This window comes from Chenopodium album, chromosome 16, assembly GCF_948465745.1.
Source record: "Chenopodium album chromosome 16, dcCheAlbu1.1, whole genome shotgun sequence".
NCBI lineage: Eukaryota > Viridiplantae > Streptophyta > Magnoliopsida > Caryophyllales > Amaranthaceae > Chenopodium > Chenopodium album.
The window spans coordinates 46141149-46162264 of NC_137849.1; the positions used below are offsets into that span (position 1 = coordinate 46141149).

Genomic DNA, 21116 nt, shown 5'->3' on the forward strand with positions numbered 1-21116 from the left:
TTTTTAATATAATGGTCAATATGAATAATAAAAATCGCTATGTTAAAATTTGGTCACTATTCAATATAATGTCGTACTTTAAATTCATAATAACATTAAAGGTCACACAAGTTTTTAAAAATGTGACTATGTTAAAAATAAGGTTACTATATTAAAATTAGGGGTCACTATGTTAAATATAATGTCAGTTACGTGGGTATAAACCTTAGGTCCACACAAGATTTTCTGTTCTAAAATTGTATCAAAGGTTTGTCAATTACACTGTTTCTTTTTTTTTTTTTTTTTTTCAAGGAAGAAATTTGGAGTATAATTAATTTACGAATTTTTTACTTTGTCAAACCACATGGATTAATATATTTTTGTTTTTGATGTTGTCACACTCAAACATGTACGTGCCGTACTTGCTTAGTTGTACTTATAGCATATTAGCCCTATAAAAATTAAAAAAAAAATTATGTATGTTTAATATTCTCCAAATTCGTACGGACATAATCCCTTGGAAATTCATAGTCAGAGAATATAGAGTATGACATGCTTGTATTTTTATTAAAGAAAAATATGACATACATACTTTTTTATACAGTAATTATTTGAAAGAAAAATACTTAGTATATATGACAAAATATTAAGCAAACGTAAAATTAATTGCATCAATTATTGTTTATTTTCTCCCCCCAATTTGAAGAAGCAAGTATTGATATTAAACTCTAATCACAAATAATCAATATTGTAATAATAAGACTATAAAAGGTGCCCAAATGTTACTCCATATTCTAAACATAACGTAACTACTAATAGTGGGCAGAGTACGTAATAAATTTAATTTATAGCAGTCATATCAAATTAGAATTGTACATTGATCCACCTTACTTGAATTAGAGGATTCGGTATAATGGAAACACAAAAACCAACAAATTTGACATTGGGGGTAAGAAAATTATAAATTATAAAAGTCATTGCTCTTTATTGTTTAGATTTCATAAGCAAGTTAAGTCAATATATTAGCTTAACTGGCTAATATAAGTATATAACAACCCGTTGCTTTCTTTTGTTAAGAGTTGTAATTCAAGGGATGTTGTGAGGGTTGTTAATAGTTAGTTGATTAGTGACAGTTCATGGTTTATTTTTCCCCAAATCTTACTTGTATTATGCTTTTGCAATTCTCAACATTTTTTATTACCGTTGTTGATACTGTCATGAGATACAGAATATATATGGTGAATATCATAGTTACTTTTTAAATAAATATACGCCATTTCGTATCTATAAGATCTCAACACTTTCCATTTTTGTCTATTTCAAAAAGTTACAGTATTAAGACTTTCACTCTATTGCATTTTTATGAACCTTTTTTAGGCCTTGTTCACTTTACCTTAAAAAAATATTATTAAGTAAAAATCATTTCAGTTCAGTTCAATAAAATTAATTTCAGTTCAGTGAAAATAATTTCAGTTCAGTAAAATTCAATTTTCTTAAAGAAGAATTATAATAGAAAATCAGTAAAAATAATTTCAGTTCAGCAAAAATAATTTCAGTTCAATAAAAATAATTTAACTTCAGCAAATATAATTTTGTTTTAATAAAAATAATTTCACTTTAACAAAAATAAGGTAAAGTGAACAGGGCCTTACTCTATTTATGCATTCTTATTCTCTTATTATTACTTCATTCACACATTCTTTTTCACGTACTCACTTTTTTCTTTTTACACTATTGCTGCCTTTTTTCTTACACGTATACACCAAATCAACACTCTCTCTAATTGCCTTTCTTTACGTGAAATTCTAATTGTTACTTTCATAAACAAAGATATTGATCAAGAAATAATAAAGCATTATTTTTTACAAGAAAAGATATTTCATTAACAGAACGTTTTGCGTGAGACCGGACTCACGTGAGTCCGGGCTCATTAATTAAAAAGGCGCGGGCCTGACCAACCCGACCAAAGCCCGCGCGCCATTTTATAAATTGTCTTAATTTTGTCGTTTTCATCATTTTAATCTTTTTCATAAAATTTCGAGCGTCGTCATTCATTGAAATTCAACCACTTCATTTTCCCAAAATTTCATAAAATTCAAATCTGCAAAATTCATATAATTCAAATCTGCAAATTCCAGAAAAACATGGAGAAATCAAACAATAGGATGATGATTGAAGGAGATTCTGATTCACCTATAGAATCAATTTGCAGCTCAATTACTGCTGAAAAAGGTACAATCTAATTCATAATTTTCTTTGCATGTAATTTCAAATTTCATATAATATTGATTTCGATTTATAATTCGCATGATTTCAGATTGTATTATACCGATTTTGAAATATGAATTTCGACTTATAATTCGCATGCAAGCCAAATTGAATTTCAGATCGTATTAAATTTCAATTTAATATCAGATCATATTTAAATTGGAGTTAATTTCTACTTATTATTACCAATTAATGCCAATCGAATTTCAGATCGTAGTTAATTTCGACTTATAATTTGAAATCAAGCCTAATTTATTTTCAGATACTCAGTTTACTATAGTATTCGATCGAATTCAATTTCAACTTATGATTTGCATGCAAAACTATTTTTGATAATTTCAGATTGAAATTCAAATATACTAACATTAATGATGAATGCAGCAGATAATGTTATTCTAGAAGAAAATATAAATGAAGAAAGAGATGATGCAGAAAGAGATGAAGATACTGCAAGTATAATAGGTATACAGATAATTCTATTTTCTGACTAATATTATCTTAAACCTAACTAAGTTATAATACATGAGAATATTATTATCCTAAAACTGACTATACATATCTTTTTTCTGACAAGAACTATCTAATTCCTGACTAACATGATGTAATTACTCTATTATTATTATTATTCCTGAATATTATTATCTATTTTCTGACTAATATTATATTAAACCTGACGAGTTATAATGTATCAAAATATTATTATTTTTAAACTGACTATACATATCTAATTCCTGACTAACATCATGTAATTCCTGACAAGAACTATTTAATTCCTGACTAACATAATGTAATTCCTTGGTTTAATAAATTTTCAAACATTTAATTACTGACTATTATTATCTATTTCCTGACTAATTTTATCTTAAACCTGACTGAGTTAATTTTATTTCTGAATTTAATTCCTGTTTAAGATATGCTAATTCCTGAGTATAAGCTACTGATATCATCAACTAAAACAAAAAAGAAAATAACATCAACCAAATTTCCAAAAATAAAATAACATCAACCAAATTTCCAAAAATAAAATACATAAACTAAATTTCAAATAATAAAATACATAAACTAAATTTCCAAATTATATATTACTGAAATGTTATTTAATTATGATAAAGTACAAAACATTGAAAATAAACTACAAAGATAATCTTCCTCAATTTTAATTCTTTTTGCCTCTCTGCATGGATGATTTGCCTCTTCTCTTTTTCTCTTTAATTTGCTGGCATCTTCTTCAGCAAAAACAAAACGTAATCCATTCAGAAATTCAGCCCAGTCTTGCACCATGCCATTATGAAACCCATAACCCTTATGCCTCATAATGTCATATGCAACCCACCATTCATTTGAATTATGATTTCTTCTTATTGTTTCTGGTATCCAATATTTATAATACCATAATTCATTATAATATCTACATGTACAGTTAATCATTGCCTGGGCTTTGAATGTGCACCTAGGGAAAATATGCATGCAAAGTATTTCTTCAACAGCCATTGCTGGATGTGCATCTTCTAAGGCGTCAATTGGGTGTGGGATTTGATTAGCCATCTAAACAAAACAAAATGAAAACATAAATCATAACAAAACTCAATAAAACAACAGTAACAAAGGTATAATCATAATACGAAAAAAATATACCTTTTGTAATAGCAGTAGTTAAATTCTTATGAGATTAATTAAAATTTCTAACTGAAGCAGTTTATACGAATTTTTGTTTTTGTTTTTCTGAATACAGTTTGTTAACAATATGGTTACTTATATATAATGTTAAGAATGTGAATAGATGCAGTGTTTTGGAAGAGGGAGAGTCATACCTTTTCAATTATGTCTTTTCATTTATAATTAACCTCTTTTCTAGTAAATTCATTTCATTTTTATTCAATTAATTTTATGTCTGGTAAATGATTTTACATGTTTTTTGAAAAGAGAAGAGGGAAGGTCATGAGTTATTAAATTCTAATTTCCTGACTATATTTATCTTAAACCTGACCATATCATTTATGTCCTCAGTAATTATTATCTATTTTCCTGACTAATATAACTTTATTCCTGAATATTATAATCTAATTTCTGATTCGAACATTATTTTGATATTTTGACTATTTTTGTTACTGAAATTAAATTAATATTATTCCTGATTGAAACAAGTTTATTCCTGAAGCATACAATTTAATTTCTGATATATTCAAATTAATTCCTGACGTACATATTTTATTTCCTGACCAAAGAAATCTTAAAGCTGACAAACGTAATCTTATTTCTGATTGAAACAATTTTATTCCTGATATATAATCTAATTTCTGATATCATAATATTTTAATACCTGACATACAAAATTTAATTCCTGACAAAACAAAACTAATAAGTGACATAAATAATCTAATTCCTGAAAAAATAATCAACAACATATTATAATCAGATACAAATATTATTATTTCTGACTTATATTATCTATTTCCTGATTAAATGTAAACATAATCCTGACTGAGATATTTTATTTCCTGACTAGTATTTAATAATTCCTGATTTAAATAATGTAATTCCTGACGACATGATAATACTTAAGTATCATAAATTTAAAGAACATTTATTTACTGTGTATAATATTTTATTTCCTGACAGAAATAAATTATGATATGTTTCATATATACTTTTCTTGCAGATTATTACAAATATGAGAAGGATGAAAACATAAGTAAATGTCTAGCAGGTTATACTGTATCAGACTACAATGAGGGATTTGTTTTATACAAAGCTCATTCAAGGACTGTTGGTTTCAGTGTCAGAAAATCAACAAAGAGAAGAGATAATAATGATCAATTGTATGAGTTTTATTTTAGGTGTTCTAAAGAAGGGCATACAAAGGGTAAAATGAAGATGGCAGCTGAACAACATTCAGTGGAAATACCCATATTGGGTAAAACTGATGAAAAAAAGAGAAAAGATAGGGAGGTAAATGAGACAAGAACTGGTTGCAAAGCTCATATTCGTTTTAAGAAAACCAAAGAAGGAAATTTCGAAGCTGTTACACATGAGTTGGAACATAATCATGAATTGGTTATAGCAGTTCAACGTAATCATCTAAGATCAGAAAGGCAAATATCAGCACCAATGGGTGAACTAATTGAAAGCATGGTTGAAAGTGGTATCAAACCAATGGATGCTTACAATTATATCACCAATGAAGCTGGAGGAGAAGAATGTGTAGGTCATACTAAGAGAGATCACCTAAACTATGTATCAAGGGTGAAAATGAGTATGGTTGAAGGTGGAGACATGCAAAATGTATTGGATACCCTTCAAGAGAGAGCAGATAATGATCCTTCATTCTTTTATAGACTGAAATTTGGAGAAGAAAACAATGTCGTGAGCTATTTTTGGCGAGATTCTCAAATGCTTGAAGATTTCAAAGCCTATGGTGATGTTTTAATCTTTGACACAACATACAGAACAAACAAATATGGGTTGATATGTGCACCATTTGTTGGTATAAACTGTCACTGGAGAACAACAATGTTTGGATGTGCATTCATAAGTGACGAAAAGACTGACACATTTGTTTGGCTTCTTAAAATTTTCAAAAAGTCGATGTGTGGAATCGAACCAAAATCAATCTTCACTGATCAGGATCTTGCAATGAGTAACGCCATACCAGAGGTAAGAATTTTATTCTTCATAATATATTGTTCCTGGATTAGAATAAACTTAATAACTGATAAAAACAGATCAATACTTGACAGAAATTATATAATTCCTGATAAATATCTGTTTAATTCTTGACTAATAATATATATTTCATGTTCATAATTTAATGTAATATAATTCCTGATTAAAAATATTTAATTCTTGACTAAAATAATATAATTCCTGACGAAAAATTATTAATACTAAAAAAAATAATCAATATATGAATAAAAACCAACAAAACCACATCATTTTAAACCATTACTAAATAAATCTTTTGATAATAAAAACAGGAAATACAGAAACATAAACAAAATAGAATATCATATTTTCCATATATTTTAATGATATTGATTGTGACTATAAATTAACAGAAAATAAAAATAAAGAAAAAAAACCCTAAAATCTTAATCTTCTTTATGTTCTTCCTCAGATATTAACCTTGTTTTTTCTTTTGATCTTCTTTTTGTTCTTTCTCTTCCTTCTTGTGTTGATCTTCTTCTTTCTGCTTTTTGTTCTGGGTTTCCTGCCATATCTCTTGTGCTCTCTTTCTCTTGCTTAGTTCTTCGATTTCATTCTTTTCAACCTTTTCATAGAGTTTCATCAATCCATTCTTCATTCTATCTCTTCTATCCAACAGTTCATTTAACTTTTTTTCAAAGTTATCAATTGCATTTTCTTCTGGATCGTTTGTTGAGGTAGAAGACTGAGAATTGTTTTGCATATTTGACAAATATTGAGGATCGTTTGATGAAGTAGAAGACTGAGAATTGTTTTCCATTTTTGAGGAATATTGCAAAAAAAGTTTGTTGTAGGAGAGAGAATATACCAAAGTACAAAAACATGCAAAATGTATGAGTAAATAATACTTTTATAGACAAAGAAAAAATATTAAAAAAAAAAAGATAATTTTTAAATATATTCCTTTTTATTATTATTACATTGTTTTACCTATTTTATCTAATTCCTGAGGAAAAGTATGTAATTCCTGACAAAATAGTTTTAATTCCTGATTATACAAATAATCAAATTGCTAATTTCTAACTCTGTTATGCCTGAGAAAAATATACTAATATCTTACATAATTTATGTAATTTCTGACTAAATGTTTCTAATTTCTGATTATAATAGTCATATTACTGACTACAGTAATTTTAATTTTGTTGCAGGTTTATCCAAACTCAAGACATAGGCTATGTCTATGGCATTTGCAAAAGAATTTTGTCTCACACTTTGGTACTCTAAAAACAAATCCTGAATTCAAAAATATGTTTCACAAATGCTTAAGTGGATGTGATTCTGAATCTGACTTTGAAGATTGTTGGCACAAGATGGTTCAAAAACATGGGCTAGAGAAAAAAGAATGGTTTGATAGGTTATATGGTCTACGAGATAAATGGTGCACAGCATTGAGCAAGGATATTTTCTCAGCTGGAATTCTTTCATCTCAAAGGGTAGAAGTAACAAACAGAGCAATTTCATTTAAGGCCAACAAAACCACAAAGCTTTTGGAGTTCTTTCATATTTTTGAGGCTACTGTGAAAAGATGGAGAAGCACTGAAAAGAGTGACAACTTCAGATGTACTACTGAGAGACCAAGAACAACAACAAAGATATTAAAACATGCAGCTGAAGTTTATACTCTAAACATATACAAGGATTTTAGGCTGGAATTTGAAACAAGTCTTGGAGCATATGCAAGAGAAAAAGCCACTTCAATGCAATATGTCAAATTCTTTGATGTTTCTCTTGATGAAGATTATATGCACACCTATCAAGTCATATATTACACTCAAAACAATGAGTTTATGTGTTCTTGTATGTGCTTCACAGAGACTGGATTGCTGTGCTTTCACATTATCAAGATAATGCAAATGTACATCATACATGCTATACCAGAGAGATACATTCTGAAACGTTGGACCAAGCTTGCTAAATCAAACATTTGGGATGGCAGTGAATTAGGTACGTACATACTTTGTTATTTTAAAATTAATTTCATGTTTATTTAGTATAAAAAAAATATCTTTATTCCTGAGATAAACATTTTAACTACTGTCATAAATAATTTGCTGACATAGATTTTCTTAATGTATAATACATGAAAAAGATAATAATATTACTGATTGAAACAAGTTTATTCCTGAAACATACAATTTAATTCCTGATATATTCAGATTAATTCCTGAATAAAATTTAAAATACCTGACATACATATTTCAATTCCTGACCAAAGAAATCTTAAAACTGAAAAAATATACCTTATTCCTGATCCTTTCTAATTTATAATAACTAATTTCTGATTGAAAAATTTTTATTCCAGAAACAATCTAATTCCCATGTAGTCAAAAATTTTAAATACCTGACAAACATAATTTAATTCCTGACAAAACAACTCTAATAAATGAAAAAAACAATCTAATTCCTGAACATAATTAACATTGAACAACATATTATAATATTATTATTCATGAACAAAATATTATAATATCTAATACATTTATTATTATTATTTCTGATATAAAATCAGATTTATTTTACACAAAATGATATAAATATTTAAAACTTATACATTGGTACCACTTCCTCCTTCATTAGGAAGCCTTTCAGTACCATCAGCATTAAAAATTCTAATATAAATGTTATAATGATCATGATAAACATCAAGTCTGTCTCCAACAACTATGTTGTTTGCAGCTACAAAGTTTTCCCATTCACGATCAATCAACATACCACCACAACCTGTATTTTCTGGTATGCTTAAGACTCTTACTTCCCAATGTCTATCTTCTCTGCCATTCTTCCCAGCAAAGACTCTAACAAAGTTCTTGAATTTCAGAAGAAAAAATTTCCAATCATCAGGAAGACCCTGAAAGAAAAAAAAAAACAATTTTGATATCATTTAATCTTTACTAAAACAAAAAACAAATTTATAAATTTAAAAGTTAATGTAATATATTTACCATACTAATGCGATCAATTGGTTTAACAATAATTGTACACTTCTCCTTATTTGCGTAGAAATCAACCATTATTTTGATGATAGATTAGATGAAGAAAAATATAAGTTATTTTTACAAGAATGCACCTTTTATAGAACACAATAGAGATTGTTATAATATAACTCTTTTAATAGAAAAAACTTAATTTAGAACAGCCTTTAAACAGAAAAGAGTTATGTATGAACAGTAATAATTAATCTGTAATTTAACAGAAAAATTTATTAACTTAGTCAAATTAGAATGACTTTTTAATGATGCAATAAATGACTTTTTCTACATTATAATGAATTTTCAATGAGGCAATAAATTACTTTATTCTGTTTTGTAAGACTTTTTGCAATAATTTGACATTTCTACTGACAATTAAAATTTATCAGGAATAATATCAATTTTGTCAGAAAATTTATGGCTGAAACAGAAAATAAAAATATTATCACATAGCTCGTTGCTGACTTTTATTTTCATAATATAAATAATTATATTTCTGATATTATAATATTATTATTCTTATTACTAACAAAAATGTAGTAATCTTTTTTTTTTTTTTTTTATTAGGAAATTCAACCACAGATTATTCATTAATAAACACTCCTTGGAGGCAATCAATAACAAAGAATTTTTACAACCTTGTGACAGTATGCCAAGGGAATGAAGAAGCATCAAAAATATGTGATGATGCTTTGGAACAAATGTACAAATTTGTAAGGCAAGTGTTCCAAACAAATGAAGAAAAAATTCGTGAACTTGATGAAGAAGAAGAAAGAAGAAATACAGTTAAAGATCCAAAACGACCAAAAACAAAGGGAAGGCCAAAGAAGAACAAAAGAATTAGAGGACATTTTGAAAGAAGTAGAACAGCAACAAGAGATCCAAATGAGTTTGGAACAATAACTCCTAATCCACAACTCATTTAATTTATCCCTATTGCTGCCTTCTCCTATCATAAAGTCAATCTTCAAATTTTTTATTTTATTATTCAAGATAATTGTAAACAATACTATATTTTGCCATTTTGGGGTTTGATTACTCCTGATTAAACTAATTTTAATCCTGATTTACACAATTCATGCCTGATTTAATTTTTGATAACTCAATTTTATTACTGACTATTACATTTTAATTTCTGATAAACGAGTTTTAATTCCTGAGTTAGTTCTTGACTTCTAGAATCTTATTCTTAAATAAACTAATTGTATCACAGACTAACTCATTTTAATTCCTGATTATAAACATCTTATTCCTGACTAAGTCAAGTTTATTCCTGACTGACTCAACTCTATTCCTGATTAAAAAAATCTTAATCCTGATTAACTTAAGTTTATTCCTGACTAATTCAAGTTTATTCTTGTCTAAACAATACTATATTTTGCCATTTTGAGGTTTGATTTTACTTCTGAAAAAAATTATTTTATTTTCTGATCAGATAAATGTTATGCCTGACTAACCTTACTTTATTACTGACTTTAAAAATCTTATTGCTGAGTAACTGAAGTTTATCCCTGACTTTAAAAATCTAATTTTATTCCTGACTAAACTAATTTTAATCCTGATTTACACAGTTTCATGCCTGATTTAATTTGTGATAACTCAATTTTATTACTGACTATTACATTTTAATTTCTGATAATCGAAATTTAATTCCTGACTTAATTCTTGACTTCTAGAATATTATTCTTAAGTAAACTAATTGTATTACTGGCTAACACAATTAGTTTATTCCTGACAGACTCAACTCTATTCCTGACAGACTCAACTCTATTCCTGATTTAAAAAAACTAAATTCTGATTAACTCAAGTTTATTCCTGAGTAACTCAACTTAATTCCTGTCTAAATGAAGTTTATTGCTGACTGACTCAAATTTATTCCTGACCAACAAAATTTTATTCTTAACCAAAAGAAATTTATTGCTAAAATAAATCAAGTAATTTCTGAGAAGAGTAATTTAATTTATGACAAACATTTTATTCATTTTAAGTTTGATATTTAAAATTTTTAAAATTAAAATTTGAAATTTCTGACACAAGTAGTTTAATATATGACTAATATATAGATGTATGATTAACAGAAAACGGATTTAATAGAAAATATATACATATATAAGTATCTATACAAAAGAAAAATAATGCCTAACTACAAAAAAAAAAAAAAAAAAAAAAAAATATGTACATGTATGATTAATTGTTTAAAAAAAAAAAAAATCTAATCTTCCTCTTCCTCTTCCTCTTCCTCTTCATTTTTCTGAAGTTGTTGATCAATTTCCAATTGCTGCTTCTCTTTTTCATCTTTTTCTTTTTGTTTTTGCATCAACTTCCACTGCCTCTCTTTTTCCCTTTCAATGGCTTCCTTTTCTTTTTGATATTTGGCCTCTAGCTTCTTTCTTGCAGGTTGAGCTTTCCAAATTTTAAGCTTGTTAATTGAAAACTCAATGCAATCATTCCACAATTTCTTCCGCAAAATATTCTCTTCTCTTGTAGCCATTTGATAAGCAAGTTGGCATCTATATATCTTCCGATTTTGCTTCTATAAATTTATATAAAAAACAATATAAGAACACTAAAAAACAGTAGTTATAAATCCAAAAACAAAGGAGAAAAAATACTTACATATTTCAAATCGACAAGACCTCCAGATACACCATTGTACTTTTTCATACACATTAATGTAAAAAGGCCACAATCCTCATTTTCATGGCTTGTTTGCCATGTAAAGTTAGGTTCATGCCAATCCAATTCTTCCAAGTTTATGTCACCATGTCGATGTTCATGCTTTTTCAGAAAGATACCAACAGCTCTAATATGTAATTATAAATATATAAATTATAAAATTTAAAAGCATCTAAAAATATAATTTTCACAAATTTAATTTAAAATTAGCTTACCAGCACTCTGTCTATTCCATTTAATCTATCTCGATCAATATCAGTCCTGTTATTTATCCAATCTATTCTTGGACCAATACCATCAATGAAATTGAAAACCAGCAGAGTATGATGATTATCGAACGCGATGGGAAAGAATAGCTGCAAAATAAATAAAACATAATTTTCACAATAAGTAATACATTTGTTAACTGAATAAAAGAACCAAATAACAGGTTAAAAGATCATATTATCTGAGTAAAACATTTATATTCCTGACTTACAAAATTTTATAACTGACTAACAAAATTTTTTTCCTGACTAAAACAGTTTTATTCCTGGCTAAAACAATATTATTCCTGACTAAAACAATTTAATTCCTAACTATATAATATTTTTTCCTTACTAACACAGTTTAATTACTAACATAAATAAATTGTTTCCTGATTATAGTAATATAATTCCTGACTTAAAATAATATAAAATCTGACTAATAAAAGCTTGAATCATACTAGGTTTAGCTTATTCCTGAATATACAATATATAAAGAAGAAATAAAGTTAAAAATTTACCAAATCGGCTTCGGCTATGTTGAATGAAGGAAAACGCCTAACCCAGTTGCTAATGCAGTCATAAATGTCCTCACCTCTATGCATATTCAATGTACAATCCATCTCCATTTTTAACAATTTCTCTTTAAACTTATTATACTCCACTGGGTTTTTCAAAGTTTTCAAAATTGCCTCCTTTTCCTTTATGTTAGCAACTTCTTTTCTGTAAACTGCCCTTTTTTCTAAGTACCTCCAGGTAACATTCTACAAAACAAAAAATTATATTAAATACAGAATATTATAAATAAAAATTGGTTTCTGAATGAAGTAAAGAAAGGAAAAAAAACTTACAGCAACTTCAGTTTGAAAAACAAATCTTTTATACTGAAAAACTCCTCTGTCAGCTATTTTACACTCTTCAATGTTGAGCACAGTAGCCCAAGTATCATGAATAGCAGAATTAACCCACTCAGACGGACGAAGGGAACAGAACTCCTCCTTTACCAAAATAAGATCACTCTGTCCAGGATCTTCAGTGGGAAACTGACAGATAACAGTACCTGTATCCTTTACGTAAAGACTGTCGTTACGCCTCTTAACTCCCTCATCCTCACCAGTAGGATCTAACTCAAGCTCCTCAAAATAGTGCATAAAAAACAAGTAATCACACATGTATAATTCATGTTCAGTCAATCTTTTTAGATACAATGGCTTGTTTTCTTGCAAATTCCTACACACAATCTTGTCTTTCATCTGAATTGGAATCTTGTGAATAGGTGGTAGAACCCAATCTAAACCACCAGCTGCTGCTACCAATCTCTCCTCCTGCCTTTCCTTTATTTCATGAATTCTATCAACATCAATTAAATCAATGTATGTATCATCAATACTAGGAGGAGCAGGAGTTTTATCTATCTGAATAATGTCACCAGTAGCAACAGTAGGAGAGTCCAAAGGTATAGAAACAATGGGAATAGGAATAGATTCAACAGCAACAGTTTTATTCCTCAGCAATTCTAAAACAGCACATGCATCCCTAGGCTGAGGTTGTTCTTCCTACAAGAAAAAAATATATATATATCAAACAAAAGTCTTCTAAACCATGACAATAATAATCTATATTACATAATATAAATCATAATAAAAGTAATTTAATTTCTTGACTATGACAAGTTTAACAAAAACTATTTCCTGACAATGACAAGTTAATTCCTGACCAAGGTTAGTTTATTCCTGAATAATACAATCTAATTCCTGACTTCCACAAGTTTATTCCTGACTAACACAATTTAATTCCTGACTACCACAATAATAGTGACTATGACAAGTTTATTCCTGACTAACAAAAACTATTTCCTGACAATGACAAGTTAATTCCTGACCAAGGTTAGTTTATTCCTGAATAATACAATCTAATTCCTGACTTCCACAAGTTTATTCCTGACTAACACAATTTAATTCCTGACTACCACAATAATAGTGACTATGACAAGTTTATTCCTGACTACCACAATAATAGTGACTAGTTTATTCCTGATGAACTCAATTTAATTTCTGATTAACTCAACATAATTCCTGAATACAACAAGTTTATTCCTGACTAACTCAATCAAATTCCTAACATAAACAATGTAATTCCTGATATAAGTAATTTAATTCCTGAAAAAGACAATTTTATTCCTGACTTACTCAATCTTATTCTAATTCAATCAGTATTCCTGACTAACACAATTTAATTCCTGACTACCACAATAATAGTGACTAGTTTATTCCTGATGAACTCAATTTAATTTCTGATTAACTCAACATAATTCCTGAATACAACAAGTTTATTCCTGACTAACTCAATCAAATTCCTAACATAAACAATGTAATTCCTGATATAAGTAATTTAATTCCTGAAAAAGACAATCTTATTCCTGACTTACTCAATCTTATTCTAATTCAATCAGTATTCCTTAAAAAAATATATAATTTTTGACATAAACCATTACCTGATGACCTTGATAAATAGCTAAAGCAAGTTCCTCTGTAGCTTTAGACTGAATAACATCATCAGATTTAGAAAAAACCTGAAAGCATATGAATAATACAAATAAAAATAAATACAATAATATAGAATAATAAACACATTTATTTATATAAAATATGTTAGTTAAATACAATAACTATTAAAATAAATTATTGAGTTAAAATACAAATATTACACCTTAGATGTGCTGTCATCTTCTTTGTTTTTATCATTTTCTTTTTCAGAAGTTTCTTGAACTTCTTCTTTTTCAGTAACTTGTGCATTTTCTTCTTGGGATACTGGTGTATCTTGAGAAGTAGGAGGAGTAGGAGTAATTAAATTAAATTTAGGCAAAGAAGTATCTCCCTTGATAAAACTCCTCCCTTCTTGCACAAGCCTAGCCTGATTCTCATTCATAGCAGATGTATAAAATTCATTGAGTCCTTTGGCTTTCTTTGGTGTTCTTGGAGGTGATGTGGAACTAAATAGACCTTCATTACTAACTGAATGCACCTCTTTTTCTGATGGTGTTGTGCCTTCAGCTAATTCGGGTTCTGTGATTGTGATTTCAACATCACTTCCTTGAACATTATTCAAACCAAGATCTTCTGCTTCTTTTTCTGGCTCCATAATTCCTTGGTTTGCATCCTCTAAATTCTGCTCTGCATCTTCAATTAGATCTTCTTGCAAACCAAGATCAGAAATAACATCATTCACCTATACAAAATAAAGAATAATATCAGATATATATCTAATATGATTTTACTAAGTATAAAAAAATGATAATAAATATAATCAAACTTACAATTGCATCAGATTTAAGTTTTGTTTTATCAAACTGATCCAAATCAGTAGCTAAAGTTTTAGTCTGCATTGCAGCTTCAACTATTGCATCAATTTTTGCTAAAAATTCAGGATTTGAATAGTAATCATCCTCTCCTTGAGATTGAGATTCTTGTGAATATGATTTTGCTTCATCCTTCAAATCAATAGCAAAGTCTATTTGATTCTCTGATACAATCTTCAAATCTCGACCGAATTTCATCATTTTCTTCTTCACAGGCTAATCAACAAATAAAATAAAAAATAAATAAGTAAAATGTATAAAAGGAACATAATTGTTATTCCTGACTAATAGTTTCTTATTAGTAAAATGTAAAAAAATAACATAATTCTTACTGCTGATAATAGTAATCTAATTTCTTAGAGGAGTTTATGTTATTCCTGACTATAGTTTTTTATTTTTGACAAACAACTTAATTTCTGATGAAAGGAAATTAAATCCTGGCAAACTGATACTAATCAAAATAAATCAATAAATTTAATTATAATATTAGATGATGCTAATTTCTGATAGAAAGTATATATAATTCCTGATAGTATGTGGTAGAAAATCCTGGCAATAATAATGTATTTCCAAATTACAACAAAGTAAATAAATCAACAATGAACTTAATATATTAATTTCATTTCCTGACCAAATTTACAATATTCCTGACTGATAGTTTGTTATTACTGACTAATAGTTTCTTATTGCTGACAAATACAACTTAATTTCTGATGAAAAGAATTTAAATCCTAAAAAACATATACTATAATCAAAATAAAATATCAGAAAATGCTAATTTCTGATACAAAGTACATAATTCCTGATAATATAATGTTAAATCCTGACAATAATTATACATTATCAAATCAACAACTTTAATATATTAATTTAATTTCCTGACAAAAGTTACCATATTCTTGACTAACAATTTATTATTCCTGATAAAAGTATTCTACTTTCTAACTGAAATTATTAATGTTGAATAGTCTGATAACAGTTTATTATTCATGATATAAGTATTCTAATTTCTAATTAAAGAGAGCAAATAATAAAAAATCTAAAAATGTAATAAAAGATGGCAGTTTAAACTTACATCGATATCCATATTATCAATTTCAGCATCAGTAGGAAACTCTTTGGGAATCTTGTACATTACATATCTAGCTTTGTCATCTATATCCTTCAATTCAAAACTAGTTGATTGTACAACCTGATCTTCCTTCTTTTTTTCCTTATTTTGATCCAAATATTCATCTTCATCACTGTCTTCAATCTTAAACTCAATACTGTCAAGCCTTAAAGTTTTAAGAAGAGCCTGTTCAGATTTGCCAGCATATTGTTTTGGTGAAGCAGCAGGGTACAGTCTCACAGTACCATAATCCATATTTTCAGCAACAGACTTAATCCTCTGGTTCAAAGTTTCACAGGTCCAATTCGAAATAAACGGCTTGCGATGTAAAGTTGTCCCAAACTCAAACTTTTGTAAAAATGCAATTACAAAAGCAACTAGACAGCCATTTACTTGTTTAGATTTTGTCTTCAACTCCTTCCCTTGCTTTTTTTTCAAAACAAAGGCTTGAAAATCTGTTATTGACGCACATAAGAAGTCCATAACATAACCAGCCCAGTTGAAAGCCTTAATGAAACGCACATCTTCTAAAGACTTGATGATATTAAAATTAGGAGACTTATCAGCAATTGGAGCCAAAAATGTAGACACAGCAAACATAACAAATAGCTTTTTAAAATCAGCACCACCATCTCTATATCTCTCAAACATCATCTTATAAGTAATAATATTGACATATGTCTTCTTCTTCTTCCTACCCTGAACAGCTTTTTCTTCTGTTTTCCTCTTCTTTTGATTCTGTGCTTCAGATTCATTTCCCTGTTCAGAGTCATCCTCTAAATCCAAACCCAAGAACCTCCTCCACTCTATCTTCAAATATTCATCAGGATTGATTGATTTCTTCATTTTAGAAATCTCTTTCACAGGTATATCAGTAAAAGGAATACCCAACACATCAGCAATATCAGAACTATCAATATGAATTGCATGTTCCTTTTTACCAACAATAAGATTTCTAGCATGAGGATTAAAATGAGTTACTATATAGTTGTACAACTGATGACTGATATTGTCCTGCAAATTCATTTGAAGCAATCCACCAAAACCAATGTCTATAACATCCTTCTTTTGCTCATCACTAAAATCTTCCATAATTGTACAAAGATAACCAGGACCAGATTTAGCACCAATTTCAAGGTCTGAAATATCATCTTCAGTAAGAGCACTGAAAAATAAAAAACATGAATAAGACACACATATTCCTGAAAAAAATTATGTTATTTTCTTAGCATAATTATCTTTTAAAACATTTAATTCCTGACTATTATAAAATTTAAAATATATAATTACTGTATGTAATGCTGATATTATAATTCCTGACTCTAATTATCTATTTCCTGACTAATATTATCTTAAATCTGACTGACTATTATTATGTGAATATTATTATCCTAAAACTGACTATCCATATCTATTTTCTGACAATAACTATCTAATTCCTGACTAATATATGTTAATTCCTGAGTGTTATAAATTTTAAAACATTTAATTACTCTATATAAATACTAATATTACAATTCCTGAGAATAATTATCTATTTTCTGACTAATATTATCTTAAACCTGACTGAGTTATAATAGATGTGAATATTATTATTTGTAAACTGACTATTCATATCTATTTACTGACAAGAACTATCTAATTCCTGACTAATGTTATAAATATTAAAACATTTAATTACTCTATTTAAATATTGATATTATTATTCCTGACTATTATTATCTATATTCTGACTAGTATTATCTTAAAACTGACTAAGTTATAATACATATGAATATTTTTATCCTAAAACTGACAATCCATATCTATTTTCTGTTAATAATTATCTAATTCCTGACTAATATATGCTAATTACTGAATAATGTTATAAATTGTAAAAATTTAATTACTCTATTTAAATATTGAAATTATTATTCCTGAATATTATTATCTATATTCTGACAAATATTATCTAAAACCTGACGAGTTATAATGTATCTAAATATTATTATTTTTAAACTGACTATCCATATCTATTTTCTGACAAAAACTATCTAATTCCTGACTAACATAATGTAATTCCTGGGTATAATAAATTGTCAAATATTTAATTACTGCAAATTTTATTTGTATAACAACTCCTGACTATTATAATCTATTTCCTGACTAATTTTATCTTAAACCTGGCCGTGTTAATTTTATTTCTGAATAATATATCATAATACCTGATCTATAAAATCTAATTCCTGATATGCTAATTCCTGAGTAAGATAAATTTGAATACAGACAACAACAACTTAATTTCTGATGAAAAACATCTAAATACTGAAAAACATATACTATTAGCAAAATAAAATAATACAATTAAAGATAATATAATAAAATGCTTATTTCTGATATAAATAATATAATTCCTGACTATATAATAGTCAATCCTCAAAATAATCAAAATTACAACTAATGTAATTACATCAAAAATAACAAAATCCTACACAAGAATATTCAAAGTAAAAACAACAATTTACATTTCATCGAACACCTGGCGTGCATCTGAATATACAAAACAATATTTTTCCGAATTTAAAAGAATTTATTTCGAATATCACACCTCACAGATCGACTTCTTTTAGAACCTTGTTTAGGACCACGCTTCTTAGAATGCTGTGAATCATCCCTACAAAACAAGAACAAGAATAAAAAAAAAAAAATTACTGACAATTGTTTTCATAAAAAACGAATGAGCAAATAATAACTAACAAATTTATTACCTTTCTGGCATTTCAACTATCTTCGGAGGCTGTTTTGATGATCGTTTAGTTCGTTTCATATAAACTTTTAAAGGAGAATCATCAGTAGGAGGAAGGCCAGCCATTAATGTAGGTGAGGAAGACGGAAATTAGGGTTTATGCAAATATAAGCTAGAAAATGAAGAAGTGATGCGAAATTTTAGGGAAAATGTAGTTAAGTTGAGAGTAATGGAGTGTAATGGAGTGTAACTGCAGAAAACGTGGGGAAGAAGAAGGAGGAGAAAGGCGGAACGTTGGAAGCGTTTTTTTTTTTTTAAAAAAAAATCAAAAAATGATTGATAATTAATAGTCGGGCCGCGCGCGGGCCGAACTATTAAAAGACGGGCCGCGCGCGGGCCGGTAAGTAGAACGGACTCACATGAGTCCGTTCTACACAATATTTTTCGTTTCACTAATAAAATATAGTCAAACAATATTTACATATAAGACCTTCTCCAATGGTGAGACTTGAGTGAGTTTATTTAAGAGAGAGAGAGTATTTTTTGCAAAGGATACCAATAAGTTGGTATCTAAACTTAACAACTCCAAAAAAAAGTTGCTAAGTTTAGATACTCAACTTTGAGTCTCATTTGACAAAAAGTGTGGGCCCTTTTCAATATTATAATATGTTTTGTAATTTATTTAAGTTTTAATTTCTTTTTTTTTTTTTTCTAAAAAAAACTTATAATATGATTTAGTAGACCATAAATTGAAAATGACATTAGTATACTTTAAAGTCTCAGAATTGGGAAATTAGACTTCACATGAGTTGCTAAATTGAGAAGTGGGTTGGTATCACCATTGAAGGTAAAAAACAACTCATTTTGTATTTCAATAATATTCAAAATTGAGTCTCACCATTGAAAATGTTCTAAGACCATCTTTAATGGTGAGACTCAAGTAAGTATTTTTAGGAGGGAAAAAGTATTTTTTGCAATGTATACCAATAAGTTGGTATCTAAACTTAACAACTCCTAAAAAAAGTTGTTAAGTTTAGATACTCAATTTTGAGTCTCATTTGACAAAAAATGTGGTCATTGTCAATATTTAATATACTAGATTAAAATCCCGTGCAATGCACGGTTGTTAAATATTTTTAAAAATATTATTACAAAATATAAAGTATATAAAGGATATTTAGAAATATTTTATTTGGGTATATATAGAATATGATTGTCAAAGTGGAAAGAAAATATCATAAGGTATAAATAGTTTATTTAAAAATTTTGCAAAAAATAATAAAAAATAAAAAAGAAGAGAAAAGGCGGGAAAATTTTTAACAAAGTAATGACAAGTGTTATGAAAAGATTTGCTTTTAGTATAAGTTAATAGATAGATTTTGTAATTTATTTAAGTTTTACCTTTTTTTTTTATTTTTTAATCTTAATATTTGATATTAAAAAAAAAAATGGATTTGGTGAACCATAAATTAAAAGTGATATTTGTATACTTTAGAGAGTCTCACCATTGAGAAATTAGACTTCACATGAGTTGCTAAATTGAGAAGCGGGTATGATATCCGTTAGAGGTTAAAAACAACTCATTTTGTATTTCAATTCTCAAACTTGAGTCTCACCATTGGAGATGGTCTAATAATAAAGTAAATGACTATTTCATCTAATGCCACTGAACACTTTAAAAATTCACCAAATGCCATCGGACTTTTCAGAATTCACCAAATGCCACCCAGTTTTTTAAAAATTCACCGAGTGCCATTAATGACTAACGGCCGTTAACTCCGTTAGTCATTAGGGTTTAATCATGACACATGTCAAGATATAATTGGACCATTTATCTTAATTCATAAAAATTAAAAAAAAATAACAAAAAAAAACCCAAAATTTTCCCAACCACCTACCCACCACCACCGCCAAACCCTAGCCCCTCCCCTTATCTCGTCAGAAAACGGTCAGCCACCCCCTTAACCACCAACAATCGGTCGGCCGATCCTTTAGCACCCCACCTGACCCACCGCCGACCCCCAAAACCTCCCACACAAACTATCCCGACCCCATAAACCACCAACGCGAGCTTCCCCCACCC

At 28.1% G+C, this 21116-nt stretch overlaps 1 protein-coding gene across 1 annotated transcript; it reads left to right on the forward strand.

Moving 5' to 3' along the window:
• The first annotated feature begins 2615 nt into the window (after positions 1–2615).
• Positions 2616–10547, forward strand: LOC145584424 (protein FAR1-RELATED SEQUENCE 5-like). The gene is made up of 5 exons (XM_081641266.1): positions 2616–2709; positions 4907–5901; positions 7098–7893; positions 9486–9807; positions 10490–10547. Exons 1-5 carry the CDS (start codon positions 2616–2618, stop codon positions 10545–10547), a joined length of 2265 nt encoding a protein of 754 aa, XP_081497392.1.
• Positions 10548–21116: the final 10569 nt, after the last annotated feature.